Source organism: Drosophila eugracilis, unplaced genomic scaffold (assembly GCF_018153835.1).
Source record: "Drosophila eugracilis isolate 14026-0451.02 unplaced genomic scaffold, ASM1815383v1 contig_394, whole genome shotgun sequence".
Classification (NCBI taxonomy): Eukaryota; Metazoa; Arthropoda; class Insecta; order Diptera; family Drosophilidae; genus Drosophila; species Drosophila eugracilis.
Window position 1 is genome coordinate 212431 of NW_024573254.1, and position 21535 is coordinate 233965.

General features: G+C 39.5%; 7 protein-coding genes across 10 annotated transcripts in view; 3 read left to right on the forward strand and 4 right to left on the reverse strand.

Annotated features, from left to right (window-relative positions):
* Positions 1-4640, reverse strand: part of LOC108109935 — a 61618-nt gene extending 56978 nt beyond the window's left edge. Inside the window, exon 1 of the mRNA XM_017218737.2 lies at positions 4555-4640. The gene's annotated coding sequence lies outside the window, so the exon portion shown is untranslated. The remainder of the gene's footprint in view (positions 1-4554) is intronic.
* Positions 210-4851, reverse strand: LOC108109934 (histidine--tRNA ligase, cytoplasmic). Of its 3 annotated transcripts, none has more exons than XM_017218736.2 (6): positions 4555-4851; positions 2466-2597; positions 2180-2395; positions 1419-1847; positions 733-1353; positions 210-678 (listed from the first exon to the last, which is right to left on the reverse strand). In XM_017218736.2, the coding sequence occupies exons 1-6, from the start codon at positions 4645-4647 to the stop codon at positions 472-474; spliced, it is 1698 nt and encodes a 565-aa protein (XP_017074225.1). In that variant the 5' UTR covers positions 4648-4851; the 3' UTR covers positions 210-471. The 3 variants fall into 3 exon arrangements, with proteins under 3 accessions (XP_017074225.1, XP_017074223.1, XP_017074224.1); XM_017218734.2 differs by having other exon boundaries at positions 2466-2736; positions 4555-4662; XM_017218735.2 differs by lacking the exon at positions 2466-2597 and having other exon boundaries at positions 4555-4850.
* Positions 4852-5104: 253 nt separating this feature from the next.
* On the forward strand, positions 5105-6707 carry LOC108109938. The gene is made up of 2 exons (XM_017218739.2): positions 5105-5691; positions 5761-6707. Exons 1-2 carry the CDS (start codon positions 5217-5219, stop codon positions 6396-6398), a joined length of 1113 nt encoding a protein of 370 aa, XP_017074228.1. The 5' UTR covers positions 5105-5216; the 3' UTR covers positions 6399-6707.
* Positions 6708-7363: 656 nt separating this feature from the next.
* Positions 7364-15280, forward strand: LOC108109933 (glutathione hydrolase 1 proenzyme). Its single transcript, XM_017218733.2, has 4 exons — positions 7364-7737; positions 12399-13604; positions 14461-14701; positions 14776-15280. Exons 1-4 carry the CDS (start codon positions 7733-7735, stop codon positions 15061-15063), a joined length of 1740 nt encoding a protein of 579 aa, XP_017074222.1. The 5' UTR covers positions 7364-7732; the 3' UTR covers positions 15064-15280.
* Positions 9249-10375, reverse strand: LOC108109940. Its single transcript, XM_017218742.1, has 2 exons — positions 9507-10375; positions 9249-9444 (listed from the first exon to the last, which is right to left on the reverse strand). The coding sequence occupies exons 1-2, from the start codon at positions 9837-9839 to the stop codon at positions 9325-9327; spliced, it is 453 nt and encodes a 150-aa protein (XP_017074231.1). The 5' UTR covers positions 9840-10375; the 3' UTR covers positions 9249-9324.
* Positions 15281-15889: 609 nt separating the features above from the next.
* LOC108109968 (protein Wnt-5) lies at positions 15890-19702 on the forward strand. Its single transcript, XM_017218785.2, has one exon. It carries the CDS (start codon positions 16346-16348, stop codon positions 19439-19441), a length of 3096 nt encoding a protein of 1031 aa, XP_017074274.1. The 5' UTR covers positions 15890-16345; the 3' UTR covers positions 19442-19702.
* Positions 19703-19754: 52 nt separating this feature from the next.
* LOC108109970 (DNA repair protein XRCC2) lies at positions 19755-21481 on the reverse strand. Of its 2 annotated transcripts, XM_017218790.1 has the most exons (3): positions 21381-21481; positions 20496-21253; positions 19755-19820 (listed from the first exon to the last, which is right to left on the reverse strand). In XM_017218790.1, exon 2 carries the CDS (start codon positions 21212-21214, stop codon positions 20504-20506), a length of 711 nt encoding a protein of 236 aa, XP_017074279.1. In that variant the 5' UTR covers positions 21215-21253; positions 21381-21481; the 3' UTR covers positions 19755-19820; positions 20496-20503. The 2 variants fall into 2 exon arrangements, with proteins under 2 accessions (XP_017074279.1, XP_017074276.1); XM_017218787.1 differs by lacking the exon at positions 19755-19820 and having other exon boundaries at positions 19862-21253.
* Positions 21482-21535: the final 54 nt, after the last annotated feature.

The window sequence follows — 21535 nt, forward strand, 5'->3', positions numbered from 1 at the left end:
TACATTTAAAGATATAACCAATCCTAAATATGCCGAAAAGTATCTAACAGATAGGTTTTTACATTCAATTTCAAAGCATACTTTCAGGCAACCACCAAACATTCATAACAAGTTTAAATTTTATTTTTAATATATTAAAAAAAAACAATATAATTTAAATTGAAATGGTTAACAAAATTGTAAACCATAGAAAAACAACCATTTCCGGCTTAAATGCAAGTCGCTTAAGCGTTTATTTGTTTCTTTTTAGTGTTCATTTTGGTATAAGTTGTCCGCACTTATTCCTATGGTTACACTGTAGACCTAAGCATAGTAGCACGTGGCGCCTCCGGCCAGGACACCAAAAATACAAAACGTACAAATAGGAAAAAAAATATATGTATACTTCGATGCTGGATGGTTCATAAATTAGGAGCAGGAGCGCTATTGTTTTGCTAATATCAGTGTCATAAAAAAAAAAAAAAAAACAGCCTAGGCAGTCTGCTGCCGTCGCCGTATCTCAGCAGCCAAATCTTCTAGTTTGACATTGGTCTCCTGGCGCGTGGTCACTTCACGCAGCTTGACCAATCCCTGTGCCAATTCCGCATCGCCAAGTACAACCACTAAGGGTATCTGGTGCTCCTCGCAGTGCTGCAGCTGTACCAACAGCTTAGGGTTCAGTTTATAAGAGTGCTCCGCCTGCAAAGAGTTCAAGATTAATATAAAGCCACAAAGATTCATGGTCGAACCCACCTTCACGCCCGCATCCCATAGCTGGTTGAGAACCTTCAGTCTCTGCTCGTGTAGTCCTTTGTGGGCAGAGGCCACGTAAACCTCCACATCGCTGGTACGCAACTTCAGACCGCTTGAGGCAGCCCGCGCCTCTAGAACCGAGAAGATTCGCTCCACGCCAATGGAGACGCCCACACAGGGTACAGCCTTGCCTCGTGGATCAAACATGCCTACTAGGTTGTCATAGCGACCGCCTCCAGCTACAGATCCCACGGTAGCCGGCTCATTCGCCTGCTCTCCGTTCTGCTGTGATGTCTTTACCGGTGAAGCCACGGCAGCGGACTCTCCCTTCAGCACACCCTCGTAGATCACACCGGTGTAGTAGTCCAAGCCACGGGCCAGACTTAAATCGAAGCTAATGCGCTTCTCCAGACCAAAGATGGAGCAGTACTTGAGAAGCAGCTGCATGCCTTCCAGACCCTTCACCGCATTGGGCACAGCCTTGAGTTTTTCATCAGCTAGCAGCTGTTCTACCAGCTCGGCACCGCCACTCAGCCGAACGTACTCGCCAATTCGATCCGCTGCCGCCTCGTCCAGACCCTTCTCTTCCACCATCTCCTTGCGTACATCCGCCCAGGGAGACTGAAAAATTCCGATACATTAGAATTACATGCCTCAAAGATTTGTTTTTAACAGATTAAGCCTACCTTGTCCAACTTATCCACAGCCGAGCAGATGGTGCGGAAGCTATCCGCTGGCACTCCACACGCCTGGAACATGCCGTCCAACAGTTGACGGTGATTTAGCTTTATCACATAGTCTCCGATGTCAAGGGTGTCCAGGATCTCTGACACAATCTTAACACACTCGGCATCCGCCAACATAGGATCATAAGTTCCGGCGATATCGAAATCGCACTGGTAAAACTCCCGATAGCGACCCTTGGTCATGGCCGGATTGTCGCGTCGATAGACCTTGGCAATGTGATACCGCTTGATGCTCGAGATCTTGTTCATTGCCAGGTAACGAGCCAACGGCACAGTCAAATCATATCTCATCGATAGAATCTCACCGCCCTGGTCTTTCAAGTCGTAGATCAGCTTTGAGTCCTCACCGTACTTGCCCGTCAACACTTCCTATTGGAAAGAGTTAATAAGAAAGTGAGTCAGAGAACTTAGATAGGGAAAGATCGAGAATTTGTATAGGTTTTGTTAGTTTAATTTTAGAAATATTTAAATATTCAAGACACTGGCTTCTTTATCACTTAAGCTGACCGCTGTTTGGTGCTATCACATTTCTAAAAATAAATCTCAAACGGCCTTATACAGATGCATGTGTTTATATTTTAGAAATATGTGGGAACTTGTATAAGGTAATTCTTAACGATTCTCAGATTTGTTCTTTTAGTAGCTAAAGTAAAGTTTCTAGACATCGATTTTGAATCCCCCAACCCATTATCCAAACTCACCTTCAATTCGAAAACAGGCGTATCGATGGCTTCACCGCCGTGACGCTTGAATACCTGAACGATCTTGTCCAGAACGCCCTGGCGTAGGGTCATCTGCTGGGGACCATAGTCCCTGGTGCCCTTTGGGGTCTTCAGGGTGAACTTTTGATTGGCGGGCGGGGCATCTCCACCCAATTTGGCCTTTAAGGCCAGAAGGCGGGCAACCTCTTCATCGATCTGCAATAAAGGATGAAAGGACATATTTTACAGAGAGGGGAAAGGTAAGGCTAATAGCTTAGATGCTAACCTGCTGCAGTTGCTCATGTTGTTGTTGTTGTTCTTGTGCTTGTTGTTGTTTTTGTGGCTGTTGTTGTTGTTGTTGTCGTTGTTGGGCTGGTACGCCGGACGAGCTGGCGCGCCCGCCGCCAGAGGTTGCCGTCTGGAACGTTGCACACTGAAACGCAGCACTACAGCGCCACTGGCGGCCAATTGAACGCAACATGTGTTTATTTGTTTCTTAAATTTTTTCTTTCTTTCTTTCTTTTCTTGCAACAACTTTCTTTTGCAACTTTTCAAACCTAATTAAACAACAACAACAATAATTTTTGCTTATTTTACAACTAGTTAGTTTTTTTTGGTGAGTAGAAATGAAGTTGTATGTAGTATGTAGTATGTTATGTGTGTGCGTGTGCAGCTGAAGCAATAAAAAATAATAATACAATATTGCGTTCCATTGACCGTCAGCGCTGAATTTTTGTTGTTTTTTTTTTTTTTTAACTTGTTTTGAAAGCAAGTTTATTTTCTTCGATTTTAATAACACTTTTTTTTTGGGCACTTGAAACGCAAAAAACTGGAAAGTGACGCGATTTAATGGAAGCTGAAAGCTCAAGAATTCAAGGACATTCATTCACTCGCACACATTCACACAGGCTCACAGACACACAGGCTCAGCCAGATTCCCGTTAGACAGCTGATCATGGTGACTATTATTGGACTCACTCGCACACATGCAACGGTAACTTAAAGGGGTTACCAAACACTCTAAAAAAGTTGGTACATTTCATAAGCTTTTATTTAAAACACTTTTTGCACTTTTTAAATATTATGTAAAAGTACAATAATCGGTAATTTGTTTTGTATAAATGAAAATTTTTTAATTTTTTAAAAAAGTGGGCTTAAAACCAATTGATGGCAAGGCAAAAATCAGACTGAAAGTTATAAAAAAACCAAAACTGACCATGCGATTAAAAATAATATGATTTTTTGACAACGTTTTTTAACTTTAAAGATATTTGAAGAAGAAGATATTTATGAGCATTTTAAAATGCAATTGGAGGTAAGCCATTAACTTTTGAATTCCTTATTGCCCAAATCACATGTTGCAGTTGCTATAGCTCGGATCGGCTGATAGTTGTCTAGCAGGTTTTTGATATAATCGCTATAACCACCATGTGCCTTTTGTACATGCCTCCTGTTTGACCAGTCGCCTCTCTTAGTCTTTATCCTCTCTTTCTTTTAGTCAGTCAGTCGGTCATAGAACACACACACAGTGCTGACACCCCCAGCTATTTATTAGATAAAATTGGCTTTTTGCATATACCCAATTATATACTCTAGTTAGGAATAAGCTGAGAAGTGGAATAAACATCTAAGCCAATTGGCATATTCGTATTGGAAGATAAGGTCTTATTTACAATAAAATTAATGTTTTCCAATTAACTGAATGCTAATAGGAAAGATCATTTTTTAATAGTTTTGGGATAATAAATCCTAAACAATAATAAATAGATACAATATAAAATGGCTTTTTTTAGAGATAAAATTTCTGAAATTTAAATGAAATTTTTAATTTGTAAATTTATATTTTAGTTTGGTTTTAGCTTTTTTTTAGCCGCAAACTTTAAGCGATTGTTGGCATTACTGCTTAGAACAAACTTGCACACCAACGCAAATAGAAGCTGTGCAATTGCCTTTGGACAGAGCGAGACAACAATAACAACAGAGTGGCACGAATGTGCGAATGTAAATGTGAAAGTCTGCGCGCTCTTTTAATTTTCCTTTTTTCCTTTTGCACTGCTCTTCTGTTGTTGCATTTCAATCTAATTACACTGCTAAATTGAAAAGAAATCCAAATGCCAGCGCAGCATGGCATTGTTTTCATTTAAGTTGCTTTTTTTTTTTTAATGTTGAATCTGATGAAATATGTGAATGGGATTTTGTCGAAAATGATTTGATGACGAAAGCAGGGCCAAAAATTACAGTAACAAATTGCACTTGTTTCATTGTACACACACAAAGGGGGAGGGCACACTGGAAAATGGCCCGGGACGGGAGGAGGCTAGCTGGCTAATGGATGGGGCAAACTAATTGGAAGTGGTGACTAAAGAAAAACTGACCTTTTCCTTTGACTCCTTCGCTGCCTTCAATTGTCGGACGAGATCGCCTTGCACTTTGATTTGCTCCAGAATCTGCTCACGCGTATCACTCATATTCCGGAATCGGTGGCCAACAAATGAAAAACGGCAAACACTATTGACAATCCTCGTTAAATGGCGGGCGCGCGTTTCAATTGTCTCGGCACGACGATTTATTATGCTGTCTTTTCCAGTTTTCAGCTGCTTTTTCTGCGCTGCTGGCCAAAAAAAATTCACTGCACGCGGTGGTCAATGTGACCGTTCGTAATGTTAACTGTTAATACCAATTATCACAGACACTTGCCATGGACAAGAACTTGGCTTTCAAGATACGCATTATCGCGGACACGAACCGTGGACAAGCTCTTGACTTGTTTACTTGCCATAATGTTAATGTTAATAACATTAAAGTAACTTTTTAGTCGTTTAAACTTATTTCTTAGTTATTAACTTAAAAAATACTAAAATTAAGTAATAATTAAGTAGTGAGTGTTTTCTTTCACATCATACTTACCCAGCAAACTACGTTCTTTATTTCATTCCAGGACTCTACATTTACGATTCAGTTTTGAATTTGAATTTGTTTTACACCGATTGACATCGAGCTGAAGCTACGAAAAAAAAACATAAAACACACATTTGATATGAATAAGTCTCAGAAGCCAACAAAGGTGAAGCGCGGCAAGCGCCACTCCCGTTCCAGGACTCAGCCGCAGGACTTGGTGGAGTCGGAGGTGGAGAATGCCCGCAAGGCGGTGGAGCGCAAGCTGATTTACCTGTCCGAGTCAAATCGAGGGAATGCTCCTTCTTGTCCGGGAAAGCAAATCAGAGGCGGGAAAAAAGTAAGTGGTGAAACAGTAAATGGTTCATCAGAAGGCAATGCAGAGGGAGGCAAAAAAGCAGGCAGCGGTGGAGCAGGCAGCGGTGGAGCAGGCGGTGGTGGAGCTGGAAAGGCTGATGCATCAGACGGTGGCACAGCTGGTCATGGAGGACACCGTCGCAAGCACACTAAAAAGCAACCGGCTCTGGCACCAGTTAAAGAAATGGTTTTCGACGAGGAGGAAACACTGCAGGAAAAGGTCTACAAGTTTGAAAATCGTATGCGTGGGGGATACAATAGTATGTAATATGATATATTCCGGAGCTTAAGAAAAGAGTACTCACCCAAACTTCTACCTTCTCCAACAGTATACCTGGAGTCCCCTCGTCGCAATGGTCTAACTCCGAGAGACTACGAGGCCGAGGCGGCGGAAATAGCTGCTCTTACGGCCGCCCAGAGAACTCCTAGCGGAACGATGAAGAAAGGTTTCCTTACGATGGATGGCAAAGAGATTGTGGAGGAAGACTTCGGGCGACTGCAGCTAAAGCCATTGAGCAGCTATGCCCAGAATCATCATCACATGCCCAGCTATTCGTGCGGCATCTGTGGGGCCAAATTCCACATTCGATCACTGTTGGGTGCCCATCGTCGCACCCACGACGATGACTTCAAGGTGCGCTTCCGGGGACGAAGGACAAAAAGGGAGAGTAGCACCACCCTGACTGCTGCCAATTTGTGCAAGTTCTGTGATCGCAAATTTGATCTCGAACGCACTCTCCATATCCATCTGTTGTCCTACTGCAAGAAGATTCCGCCTCAACAGCGCCGGAAGCTGGCCTACACGGAGCTGGCCCACGAGAAGAAGGCACCGCTGCCTAGCTTCCAGCGTGCCCAGAATTCTCATCGCAATCAGGGAACCATTTCCACGAAGAATACATTGACGCAACAGCAGCAACTCCACAAGACCATCATACAGGCATCGGCGTCGCAAGAGAGATGGCGCTAATCCTGAACAGATGACTCTGCCGTACAGAACCAACGCATGCTTCCAAGGATCAGTATAGTTTAGATATGCAATTAAGCTACAGATTAGAAGATTTATTTATTTTTGAAGACCCAAGCACACTGGCGTTGAATAGTCTTACTCAATTTATTTCGGCTAATCTTGAACTAAATTAAGAGTCCCCAAGACATGGATGTAGTCTAGAATGGCTGCTGCTAGAACGTATTATATTTTGATTAAATGTAAACCAAGCGCGGAAATTAAATGTATATCTAGTCAGTAATGAATGTAGTAAATATAGTTTTGCCATGACCCTGATGTATTGTTATATTTAGTAGGAAAACGTGAGACTGACCTGAATCTAAGTATTAGTCCATTGAGGTTAAAGCTCAAATGGGTAAACCTTTGAAAGATGATAAGACATTACTTGAACATTGCATTGTATCTAAAAATAAAGATGTAAACTTAGTGTTACATAAAATATAAGTTATGTAAGTTAATTTAATACCTTTAGTACGATGTATAGATCGACGTTGGCCTATAAAAATCGATTAAAAATACATAAAAATATCAAAAAATAACCAAAAAGTTAGAAATAAAAATCTACAAAATAAAAATACAGAAAAATCCTTTATTCTAAGGATTATTTCAAGTTAAAGGATTAACAAGAAATCTAAACTTTACCATATATTTTCGATATTTATAACACAAAATCGATACGATATTGGCATATCGATATTCTATTGCTTGCCAATTTTAGGCATAACAGCTTTGCCAATGACAATGCACGCACAGCCATTGCGTCACCCTAGCCTATACCTTACCTATGTACATAGCTGTGCCGCCCGAGCTTTGGCGGTCAAGCTCAAAGCCGATCGTTTTGTTTCGTTTCTCTGACGCTGCCACTATCGCTCTTTCTACCACCGCTACCCGGTGACTATCTCTTTCGCTCTTTCAATGGGTCGTGTGCAGGGAAATATACAGTTAGGCATCGAAAGAGAGTCGATGTTCGGCGACTTGGACGGATTAATGCCATCAGTCGATCGCAACAGGTGCTCGCAGGCGGGAGCTGCTGGAATCAAGCGGAATATCAATTTTAAATTTCATTTTTTATTCGAAGAAGAAAAACACACAGAGCACTTCTTTACTCTGTTGTACATATTGTTTTTTTTTTATATTTTACCGTGCCGTCTCCAAGTCCAAGTCCAAGTCTTTTGTTTTTTGGTGTTTCTGTGTTTTGTGGCCAAGGCTTTCAAGTTTTTGCCATTTTCCAATTTCAAAACATTAAATAACTCTGTAAATATATATAACAAAATCCGGCAAAGCAATCACGTAAAATGAGGTAAGAATGGTAAAAAAAAATAAAACAACGGGAGATACTACAGTTGGACTTCTGTAAAAGGAACTAAGACCAAAGACTTTAAAAATTTATAAATACTTAAAAATCAAAAGTAATTCTAAGAAAAAAAACTGAAAACGATGACAATATTTCTTCAACAAATATCACATTCCAAAGTTCGTCTTACAAAAGTCCACCCCGTATATCATTAATTTAATAACCTATATCGAATATCAAATGCCAACCATAGCAATTAAAATCTGCCAACTGTGAAAATTCTCATTTCTTTTGTTGTAAATATCAAGCGAGGCTAGAACAAATAAAATTAATATAAATATTAAAAGTCACAAAGTATATTTCATATACAATAAATGACAAAAAATTAGTGCAAAACTTTGAAATTCCAAAAAAAAAAAAGTAAACAAATAAAAAGAGAAATCAGTTTTAGTTCCGCCAGCTAGTTAATGTCAAACATTTTACACATTTTTACTAAGAAGAAAAATAGTCACAGAAGCGATAAATTATTTTAGTTCCACTTGTGTAAATATCAAATGTCTAACAAAAATCAACTAAAACACATTATTTTCTCACATTAAGCACTTGACGTACAGCACAGTGTTAAAAGAAAAACAACAGAAAAACAAAAAAACATTGGTTGTTAAAAAACCATTCAGTTTTTTTTATCTGTTTGCTTTGTAATTTACTTGCCCCATTATATAGATTTTGTTTTTTGCAAGTCAGAGTACATTTAAAAAACATCGGTTAAGACACCCCCCGCCTAGATCGTGTCAGATAAGATATATCAAACAACAAATATGTCAATTAGCAGCTTAACTTTTCGCACGATATTATTAAATATTTTTTTATAGTAGTTATTATGTGATTTGAATTGGTCTATAAGATCATATCTTGTTTTGTATTTGTCTTGAATTTAGAATTGCTAATAATGTGACTGCCACTGTGGCTTTAATCTGAGGATCCCAAAATGCGTCATTTAATAGGTAACCAACAGAGAGAGAGCTCTACAAAGTTCCTATTCTTTAGCCCGAAGTTTATCAAAACTTGTCGAAAGTCGGTAATTAGCAGGTTTAACACTTGATTGCCCCTTTTTACGACACATCATAAGATATAGTACCCAACTGAGATATGGCCGGTTATAAGGCGAATGAAGTTTATGACTGCCTTAAGACTAAATGGGAATTCTTAGGGACCAGTTCATTCAGTTTGGATCATTGACAGGCTTTATGGATATGCAAGCGATAAGATTGGAATAATAATACCACATGCCAAAAAATTTTTATAAGGGTAGGCGGGGACCCCCCACCCAAAAATACAGGAGTAATGCAACGATTAGTTGAATGATTTGTTAGCTAATTTCGATGGACGCTAAATAGATGACGCGTTAGAAACTGGTTTCTCATCGAGTAAGGTCCCCTCCTCAAGCTTCTCTCTGCTCCATCATCTACTATATATATATATATAAATATGCATAATTCATGGAAATCACAGCACAATTAACGTTTGGGAATGACCGTGTATATCGCATCTGTATGGGGTTCTATCGCTAGGTATTGTACTTAATTTCCCACCTCACCCAATCAGCCAAGGATGACTTTCGTTCTTCCTCTCTGTTAAAAACGTCACAAGACTTATCTTCGAGCTCCAAGGCAGACACACGATTCGATTCCAATGACTGGGCATATATGCGGTCTGGAAGAGACTGATAAATAGAAATGGGTTTTTCTTGTTTTTTTGTGATTAAAAGTGTTTACCTGTCGTAGCAGCGATCTCTTTAGCGATTCTGTAATTAAAAGATGTCTCCATTCCACATACCAAGAGGAGATCATAGTTGGTATCTTATCATAGAGCATCCGGAAGGTGGTTTTTTTGTGATCATTTTGGAAGTGGTTTATTATTAGTCCCTTGTACTCCTTTGTACTTTCTTGTACTCCCTTGTACTCCCTTGTACTCCCTTGTACTCCCTTGGACTCCCTATTTATCCCGATTTCCAAAACAGCTTGCAGCTTCCACTGAGAGATTCTGTAAGTGAAAGATGTTAGTATTCTGTATACCAAAAGATCATATAGTAACTTATCATAGGGCATCCAGAAAGTTCTATAAGTGATCACTTTACATATATGTCATTAGGGTAACCAAAAGAAAGATCACCCTGTTTATCCTGCTTCCAAAAATAGATCTAAAAGATGTTACTTTTTCAATTAATAGATAAGATCATAAAATATCTTATCATAAGGCAACCAGAAAGAGTGATCACTTTAAAATTTGTTCGTTAAGGTAGTCAAAAGATGTTCTTTTTAAGAGATCATCCTGTTTTCCAAAGCTAGTCGTCAAAATCAAAAATAGATCTGAAAGAAGTTACTTTTTCAATTACTAGGAAAGATCATGAAGTATCTTAATATAGGACATACAGAAAGTGTGATCTCTTTAAAAATAGTTTATTAAGTTTACCAAAAGATGTTCTTTTTCAAAAAGCACCCTATGTATCCTCTTTTCCAAACCTAGTCACTTTCAAAGATAGATCTAGAAGAAGTTACTAAAACATATCATAAATGATCCTATCACAGGACAACCAGAAAGAGTGATATCTTCAAAAATAGTTTATAAAGGTAACCAAAAGATGTTCTTCTTAACAGATCACCCTATTTATCCTCTTTTCCAAAGCTAGTCCCTTCTAATGAAAGATCTAAAAAAAGTTTCTAGAAAAGATTATAAAGTATCTTATCATAGGACATCCCAAAAGAGTGATCTCTTCAAAAATAGTTTAAGCAAACCAAAAGATATTCTTCTCAAAAGATCACCCTATTTATCCTGTTCTTGCAAACCTTACACTATATCCCCCTCAAGTACTTAACCATATAATAGCAACCACTTGAGTTCCGTAAACATTTTGATCACTTTTTATCAGTTGTTTAAAGACCGCTTCATAATCAAGTGCCTCATACTCAATAATTATATTTCATTTTTCCGGAATTTTTTCCTTTTATATTCCTGCTCTTTTGGTTCAAAGACCATCCATCCATCCCACCTCATAAAATGTTTACAGTTTTTTGACTTTGGCATTTGACATTCCAAAAAAAAAAAAAGTCCATTTTGATAAAGACGGATAATAGGTAGCTAGCTAGCTAGCTTTAATCCCAACCGCCAAAGTGGCTTATCGCAGGACCAATCAGCAATTAAAACCACCTGTTGGCGGTGCCCGATCAATTGGAGGCATTAGAATGCTACCGAAATGTCATAAAATCCACAAATATACATATATAGTAGTATATAGAGTATATAAACTATCGTAAGGGCATTCACGAGAACTTGAATGAAGTGAATATCTTATCGTTGTACTCGCATATACCATAAAATATGCAGATCAAGTTGGTTTAAACTCTTAAGAATGAGTTGGCAAAAAAAAAAAACAGTAGAAAGTGCCCCTCGAGGATCTTAATCTGCAGACGGGTGGTGAAGCGATAATCTATCGTATCGATCGATCGATCGATTGTACCATATCAAGATGGAAATATTTGTGATCACGTATGGCTGGGCTAAGCTAGCTAGGACGCGTTTTTTGGCCATGACGGGCACTAAACGACTTTCCCCCATGATAAATCTACGTTAATTATAGAAAATTGCTTGTTAATAGCGCTCGAGTTTTTATGATCTCCGGTTTCTGGCATTTTTATGATCATTGCTTGTTATCAAAGAAATACTCTAAATAGAGATAAGCACTCTCTTTGGCCAGAAGGTATGTGCATGGACTCATCCAGTACGTGGACATTACCACATATGGCGGGGACATTACACTAAAAATCCCTTTGTCATGGGACACTCCAGAGACCCAAGGCAATCATTCATTCGGATTTCCCAGAGATAGGAGAGAGGGAGCTACTGAAATCTTAAGATAGTTGTTTTCATTCATTCAACTCGTTTCCAGATAGATCGATCGCAATGATTCGGCTAATTTGATTTAACTGGACTTTAATGGCCAAAGATTACACAGTCCTTGGCTATCAAAATTGGTAGATAAAAATTGGTCTATAGAAAGGTCTTAGTGGTAATCTTATCCATTCTTTGTTTACCTTACGAAACGTAATGATAACTCTTAAGTAATCATTCTTATGGATTTCCTATCTATACAAATCTGTTATAGTTCATAGCTGGGATATTAATCGATAAAGATTAAAGATAATCGATATTTGATATCGATCAAATAGATCTATAGTTTACTTTGGAACTATCATCATTGTTTTAGTTGGCTATTTTGTTTAGTTTTAATAACAATGTGACTTCACTTGTGTAAAATTCAAAAATGGAAACTAAATTGTATGAAGTTTGGTGGAAGTTTTTTCACCTTAAAGTATCAAAGACACCCTTGTTTTTTTGAGTATATAAATAACTTATCGATAAAGACGTTTAAATATAGTAGGGTATTACCCATTTCGGGGCTGCCTGCAATCGCATGACTTGGCATTTTGGCCAAGTTCTGATAGCGGCGTCTAAATCAAAGCTAATCGCCAGCGCCGCCACCGCTCCACTCGACCAGGTCCTCGAGCTCTTCAGTCTCGAGGGTCTAATGACGATCGCAGATCGCAGTTGGTTGATGATTGATGATCGATGATCGATAACTGATCCCCTGATACTGTTTACTCTTTCAGATTCGCGTTGAGTAAGAAGCTTCTCTTATGGCTGTTACTGGCTGCCATTATGGTGACGGCCCTGACATTGGGCTTGGTCTTTGGCTTAAAGAATCGGGATTCGAGGTACATCAGTGGAGCCGTGGTATCCAATGGTATTGGCTGTGCGGCCGTGGGTGGTGATGTTCTGACTGATGGCGGTTCCGCTGTAGATGCATCTATTGCTACCCTCCTGTGCGAGGGTCTACTGTTGCCCCATTCCATGGGCATTGGCGGTGGCTTTGTGGCCACCATTTATACGAGAAGTACCCGGAAAGTGGAGACTTTGATTGCCAGGGAATCGGCTCCGGCGGCTGCCCACAAGGACATGTTCGTGGGCCAGTCAGAGATAACGGGCGCCAAGGCGGGAGGTGTGCCTGGCGAGATCTTGGGCTACTGGGAGATGCATCGTCGCTATGGCGTTCTGCCCTGGAAACGTCTCTTTCAGCCGGCCATTAAGTTGGCCCGCGAGGGTCATGTAGTTTCCCGCTACCTTGCCTCTGCTATCCAATCGAAACTGGAAAATATCGAGGCGGATCCTGGGCTATCCGCTGTGTTCCTCAACGAAAACCAGGAACCCTTCATCGAAGGTGAATATATAAAGCGTCCAGCTCTGGCCGATACTCTGGAGAGGATTGCCGAGAATGGAGCCAAGGAGATATACGATGGCGGTGAGACTGGTAAAATGTTCGTCGAAGATATCCAGAAGATGGGTGGCATTATCACAGAGCAGGATCTGCGTGACTTTAAGGTTCGTTGGGATAGCGATGGACACGTTGCCGCAAATGTAAGTGGCAGATATACGTTATACTCCACACCCATGCCCAGCAGTGGACCGGTTTTGGCCTTTATCCTCAATGTAATGGCTGAACTGAATACGGACGATGAACAGGTCTATTGGCAACGAGCTGTGGAGACTTTTAAACATGCCTATGGTCAGAGGACAAATCTGGGTGATCTATATGCCGATCCCGATAACGGTCCATCCATCAATGCCACGCTGGAGCAGATGCTTAAGCCGGAATTCTTGGATAGCATAAGGAAATTGATCCACGATGATAGCACCTCACAGGATTATCTTTACTATGGCGCTAATTTTACGGTAGAGGAAGATCATGGTACTGCCCATATGAATGTATTGGCCACTAATGGTGATGCCGTTTCCATTACCAGTACTATTAATAACTAGTAAGTAAAGAAATTTTTTTTATTAATTTTTTAAATTTACTAGATTTTTCGGGGTTTCAGTTAGATCAAAATAAGAACTTTTGCTGATGCAAAAATTCAAAAGTTATCTACATTATCTTATTAATTTTTTTAGTTTTTAACTAGACTAACTAACTAAAAACTCAGAATATCATATTAATGATTTTTCTCTGTGCATAAAACACCATTTGGTGTGCCCGAACCTGTGCGCAACCTCTGGTGAGAGCCATGTTGGAAGCTAAATGACACTTTTCACCATATCCAACATGTGCGAGGGAACAGCAACAGTGGTGAGAGTTCTCTCTCCAAAAAACAAAAATGCGTTGCAAGTATGCTGTGGCACATACATATATTAACATTCTCTTTTATCCACCATGCTTTTGAATTGAAGGTTCGATTGAACATTTGAAAAACAGGGGAAACAAATCTTGATTTCCACCTTGCTGGAGAAATGTACTCTTAAACTCTAACGAAGTTGTTGATTTTTAACGAAAGTAGCTAAAACTTTCATTTATCAAGGGTATTCCAATTTATTGCAAGTTATTTCGTTTTTTTTATCCAGTTGTAAGCAATTTTAATAATTTATATGGAATTTTTTAAAGAAAATTTAAACCTTTGAAAATAAAAATCGTTTGTATTTGTGCAACAATAGCGGTTTAAATAGTGGTAAATACCAAAAATATACTAAGAAATCTGGTTTGAGTCTAAGATAGGGTTAGGGAAAATTTAAGATGACGAATTCGCGGTTTTGTAGATATTTCTTAAATATATTATAATTTTATGAATAAAAACTATGTTATTATGTATTAAGCTATCATTGCTTTTCCCTCACCCTTAGTTTTGGCTCCAAGGTGGCCTCCACGCGTACTGGCATCATCCTAAACGACGAGATGGATGACTTCTCCACTCCGGGCGTGATCAATGGCTTTGGTGTGCCAGCCTCTCCGGCTAATTATATTTATCCCGGCAAACGTCCCATGTCATCTATGAGTCCAGCCATCATTGTGGATAACGATGGAAATGTTCGTCTGCTAGTTGGAGCAGCAGGTGGCACTCGCATTACCACCAGTGTGGCAGCTGTAAGTATTTTTTAGGCTTTAGTTCCGCTTTCCTGAAGATAATTATTTAATTTCGTTCATTGTTAATCTTTCAGGTGATTATAAAGTACCTGCTACGTGGAGAAAGCCTTTCGGCAGCGGTGAACAATGGACGTTTGCACCACCAGTTGGCTCCTATGCGTGTGAGCTATGAACATGAGGTGGATAGTACTATTACCTCCTTTCTGCAAGAGGTTGGCCATGTCCTATACGAAGAGCCAGCTGGTTCCAGTTTTGCTGCAGTCACGGCCATTGGTGCATTGGAAGAGCCAGAGCCATTCTTCGATCGCCGTCGCATTGGCAGTTCATTAACATTGGCCAGAACCAACAAGATGCAGCATTAGAATTGGGGATATCCCTATTTGAAATCCGTGATTTTATTTATTTAACTTAGTACGTAAGTTGCACAAGTGGAAAAAAAAAAAAGAAAATACCCTGTAAATATTTGTTAAACAGTATTTCGAATAGAGAGTGTCTTCGAAAATTCTTTTTATGTAAATAATAGGCTGTGAATTGCCAAAATATAGCCAAATAAATGAATTTACGTTTTTGATACTGTAATTTGGTAAATGGTGTGAATTTAATTTAATTTTTGAATATTTATTAAAGAAGTTTTAGTTTTTAGGAATCTGGTTAAGGTGCAAGGGTTAAAGGAAAGGCTTGTTTAGGGTACAAAAAGTCAATTTTTGGAAGGTTTTTTGGAAAATATAGAATATTTCGAGACTGCAAAGACATATTATAACCTATGTCTGATATTATTTGCATTTTTTACATTAAATATTTTAGTTTAAAAGCCAAAAATGAACTTAGTAACAATTTTCTATATCATTAATCAGATCTTTTATTATTTTACAGTTATATTTTCCCTACATTTTAAAGATACTGGTTAATCGTTACTGTAAAAAAAAGCTACCAAATCCCAGCTTCCTTTCCAAATAACATTTAAGTTAAAAAAAAAATAACTGTAATATACGATAAATAGTGGAAGAACATTGCTTACCCATGTAATGACTTTAGTAATAAGAATAGTCACTGGTCGCGCCGCCGTCATCGTCGTCTGCAACATGTTGGTGGTGGTGGGTCCGGTGGTTGGTCGCCGTTGCCAGCCGTTGCCAGAGCTGGCGAGCGCAACATTTTCGACTGCGTTTGTTACCACGAAAGACTTAAATGCCGAACGAGTTCTTCAGCTCAGTTGTTTACAATTTGTCGTTGAGGGTGGATTAGTTCGTCGCGAGTTTCGTTTCGTGCATGATGCGGTTGTGGTTGTGGTTGATTGTATACATACATACTATGCACAAATCCAGTTCTCATTTTGTTATTTTACAAATTCTCAGCGAGCGCATGAACTGGAAGCCAATAGCAAGCAGCTAATCACAAATATTTTACAATATATTCATGGACTTAAAGGAAATTTTAAACAGTCAATCGATTTTCTTAGTGGTGTTATCGAAAAACATTTTTCATTTTTCATTCACATCCTAAATCCCCCTTCCCTCTCTTACACACACACACACACACAAACACACAAACACGCACACACTCTCTCACTCAACATCATTATCATCATCAGCTGAAGAGGAATAATAATAATCAACAGAAGCATAAATAATATAAATAATAATCATAATGATTTGCTTCAGAAAGAAACACTTTCTATTGTGGCTATTGCGTGCAATATGTATGCTGCATTTAACACCACAACGGGCATATGCCACAGTTGGACTACAAGGAGTGCCGACATGGATATACCTTGGCCTCAAGTCACCATTTATTGAATTTGGCAATCAAATTGAACAATTAGCCAACTCCAGTATACCATTGAATATAACAAAAGATGAACAGGCTAATATGCATCAGGAGGGACTACGTAAGCTGGGCACGTTTATAAAGCCAGTGGATCTGAGAGACTCAGAGACTGGCTTCGTTAAGGCCGATCTCACCAAAAGACTGGTATTCGATTCACCAAACAACAATATCACCACTCGCCCAATACATCCAATACAAGAGGAAATGGATCAAAAGCAGATAATACTCCTTGACGAGGATACCGATGAGAATGGCCTGCCAGCCAGTTTGACAGATGAAGATCGTAAATTTATTGTCCCAATGGCATTAAAGAATATATCACCCGATCCACGTTGGGTTGTTACCACACCGAATCCCTCCTCATCGCTACCAAATGTTAAAGCCACAACAACTGTTCTGCCATCGCCAATGGCCCAGATTGAGGGCGATCCAACCTCTAATATCGATGATCTAAAAAAACATATACTATTTTTACATAATATGACAAAAACCAATTCAAACTTTGAATCAAAGTTTGTTAAGTTCCCAAGTCTGCAAAAGGACAAGGCAAAGACATCATCCGGTGGCCTGCCAACGAATGTGAAACGTCCACAGCGACCGATTCATCAGTATTCCGCACCCATTGCCCCGCCAACACCAAAGGTTCCGGATGGAGGTGGACCATATAACAGCCCAGGCGAACAACCTATTGGTGGTTACTATCAGAACGAGGAATTAGCCAATAATCAATCCTTTCTTAAACCAACAGATACTGACACCTCCTCAAGTGCTGCGACGGCGGCAAACAATAATCGTAGACAGAAAACACCAAGTGAGCCTCAGGTGATACTATTGAACGAGACGATGTCGACAATGATGCCAGATGCCTCGCTAGAACCGGATCGTAATCCGGCGATAAACCAACCAAAACTAGGTACACCGCTACGCACAACAAAACGTCCGCCATGTCTACGTAACCCCGAGTCACCGAAATGTATACGTCAACGTCGTCGAGAGGAGCAACAAAGGCAACGGGAACGTGATGAATGGTTCCGAGGTCAGTCGCAATATATGCAGCCTCGTTTCGAGCCTATCATACAAACAATAAATAATACGAAGAGATTTGCTGTATCCATCGAGATACCAGACTCTTTTAAAGTATCTGCTGAGGGATCCGATGGTGAGCTTCTCTCGCGAGTTGAACGCTCACCATCATCCAGTGGTAGCTTCAGCAGCATCAGCAGCAGCAGTAGCAGCAGTAGCAGCAGCAGCAGCAGTAGCAGCAGCAGCAGTAGCAATAGCAATAGTAATAGTAGAAAACTAATGCCGCCAGACTATATTAAGGTATCGATGGAGAATAAATCCTTAACGGATTACTTTAAACACGATGTTGTGATGGCATCTGCAGATGTTATTGGCAGTGATAGGGATTTCCTTATCAAGAATATGGAAGAACATGGAGGAGGAGCATCATCATTATCATCATCATCATCTGATCATCACAATGACACAGCTCCAACTGCAGATGCATATTCGGAGACAATCGATCTTAATCCAAATAACTGCTATAGCGCAATAGGCCTTAGCAATAGCCAAAAGAAGCAATGTGTTAAGCATACTAGTGTTATGCCAGCAATAAGTCGCGGTGCACGCGCTGCCATCCAAGAATGTCAATTTCAGTTCAAGAATCGACGCTGGAACTGTAGTACAACGAATGATGAAACCGTTTTTGGTCCAATGACAAGCCTAGCAGCACCCGAAATGGCCTTCATTCATGCTTTGGCAGCGGCAACGGTGACCAGCTTTATAGCCAGAGCCTGCCGTGATGGTCAATTGGCATCGTGCAGTTGCTCTCGTGGTACAAGACCCAAGCAGCTACATGACGATTGGAAATGGGGCGGCTGTGGTGATAATCTAGAATTTGCCTATAAATTTGCCACAGACTTTATAGATTCCCGTGAGAAGGAAACTAATCGAGAGACTCGCGGCGTTAAGAGAAAACGCGAAGAGATCAATAAGAATCGTATGCATTCGGATGATACGAATGCTTTTAATGTAGGTAACAAAAGAAATAGAAATGTAGATGTTAAAAATGATACAAACACGATGATAGTACGAAATGTTAGAAAAAGCACTGAGGCTGATAACAGTCACTTACTTAACGAGAACTTCGATCAGCATTTATTGGAACTGGAGCAGCGCATCACCAAGGAGATCCTAACATCTAAAATCGATGAAGAGGAGATGATTAAGTTACAGGAGAAGATCAAGCAGGAGATCGTCAATACCAAGTTCTTTAAGGGCGATCAACAGCCGCGCAAGAAGAAACGAAAAAATCAACGTGCTGCCGCCGATGCTCCAGCATTTCCCAGGAATGGTATTAAGGATAACTACAAAGATGGCATCCTGCCACGCAGCTCGGCCACTATAAAGGCTCGCAGTTTGATGAATTTGCACAATAACGAGGCCGGACGTCGGGCCGTAATTAAGAAGGCACGCATAACCTGTAAATGTCATGGTGTTTCAGGATCTTGTAGCCTGATTACATGCTGGCAGCAATTATCCTCGATCCGTGAGATTGGTGACTATCTGAGGGAGAAATACGAGGGTGCCACCAAGGTGAAGATCAATAAACGTGGACGTCTGCAGATTAAGGATTTGCAATTTAAGGTACCAACCGCTCATGATCTGATTTACTTGGATGAAAGTCCAGATTGGTGTCGGAATAGCTACGCGCTGCATTGGCCTGGAACACACGGACGTGTGTGTCATAAAAACTCCTCGGGATTGGAAAGCTGTGCCATATTGTGCTGCGGCCGGGGCTATAATACAAAGAACATTATAGTTAACGAACGCTGTAATTGCAAATTTCACTGGTGTTGCCAGGTTAAATGTGAGGTTTGTACAAAGGTACTCGAGGAACACACATGTAAATAGAAAGAGAGTGATTAGAGCGTTGAAATTCAAATGTCTTAATGTTTGTGACTAAGCCATGAAAGGAATAATCGTATTTAAACAATTAATTATTTATTGAAAACAAATTACATTTAAATTAATGATTGTATTTAATAATTTCAACTAATTTACCGGCTTTTAAGCACTACCAAAATAAATTCAATCCCCCCTCTCTTAAATTGCAAAACACAAAAAAAAAAAAACAAAACAAAAACCTAAAAAAAAACACACACACAAATTGCTTCTTAAAATGCTAAGAAAAGAAATGGAAAAAAAAAACTGCTAAACAAAAAACCACCTTACTTATGTATAGCTTTTAGAAATCATTAGTTTTAAGTATAATTCTGGTAGGGTTGGCCTTCTGAAAAACAAAAAAAGAACATAGTGAAGGTTTCAACACAATTTTAAAGAACTGTTGTATTTTTTTTAATTAAGATAATATTACTGATATATAATATTAAATATATTACTGAATGGAATAAGTCACAAAAGCGAGCTTTTCTTATTAACTTTCAGTGGGTTCATTCCACTAATCTACTTTTAGCTTTAAAATCTGGTTCCCGAAATCTTTTTGTTAAGAAAAAAATGGATTATCAAGGGATATATCAAAAGGGGATCTGATATAATACCTATCTGACTTGATGATTATCGAAATAAATTCAATTTTAAATTACTTTTAGGTATTTTCATCATGATAATCGTGGGTTATTTTTAAGTTTCTTAATTGGTTTTAGAAAGTTTGTTCTTTAAGACATCTTATTACTCTAGCTTGAAGAGTTTCGGATTCTAATCTAAAGGATTTGTTTTATAATATCATAAAGGCTAGTGATACTTAAGAGTTATCTATCTATAAATATCCCTGGTACAATCTATAACTTAACAGTTAACAGCTTCCGAGATGTCCTTATAGACATAGTATTTCTATATGAAAAAGTAACTCTTTCGAGTAAATCTTTGTACTTTTTAGTCATAATTAGTAGTTACATTCCTGGACTTAGTTAGTAGTTTATACAAAACAGTAAGTAACTCTGCTTACTTGCTTAGCTATGTACGAGAATCTACATGAGCCCCATTACTAAAGGCCAGTGGCAGTCCATTCATAGAGATCACTCCTTCATCCTTCCGCATCCTGACATGGTGGCTTATTTTAAGATCCGGTAGTTCTTCACCATTTCGATCCTCCAGGGAATTCGAGTCCACTGTATACATTCCGCATACAACAGCCTCCTTACAGGTCTTCCCTAGACGCATTAGGCAATGCTGATAGTGCTGAAACATGGAAACCAACTCGGGTTTCTTGTACATGTCCAGCCAGTAGAATTCGCTTAGTGTATCCACTGCAATCAGTTGCAGGCCAGGATCGTTGAGGATAGCATAGCGGGCATCGACCAGAGCAACAGATACATCATCGTGGGAGAAACAATTGAGGAATTGAACGCGACCCAAACATTCCTCGGCAATCTTGGCCAGCTGCTCCTCTGTCTGGGATTCACTTGTTCCTTCTGCAACAGAATATGCTTTTAACTCTAATTTTATAATCTTTATCAGAGATTCCCGCTTGATTTTATGGCTCAGATTAATTAGGATGACGCCCCACTGGCGGCCACCGAAGTCATAAGGCGCCAAACAGTGGGCCAGCAAATGCTGGAGAACCAGGCTCTTGCCGCTGTCCCCGGGTCCAGAGATCTCCACCAGACTGTCCAGATCAATGCCGCCAGTCCCAAATACGGCGGAGTGCAATGGAGACGGCGCCATATTATAAAATATATTATTAAAATTTAACCAAAATTGCGCCTAAAATAAAGAAAAACAAATATCGATTAAAACCGTTATCGATAACGGCTATGCAATGTTAAATTGCGCAGCGCCAAATACATTCAAAATGCTTTATATATTAGGCAGAAGTAGTTTAAATAGTTACCTTAAAACAGCAAGCTTTTGTGTATACTTCTTAGTAATCGTTATAACTTCTTATTTAACTTTCTTACATGTTTATTTATTTTTTCACCAACCCACCACTGTTATCGGTCAATCAGCCAAACTACCAATCGTTTGTTATGACTTTTTTTGGGCTAA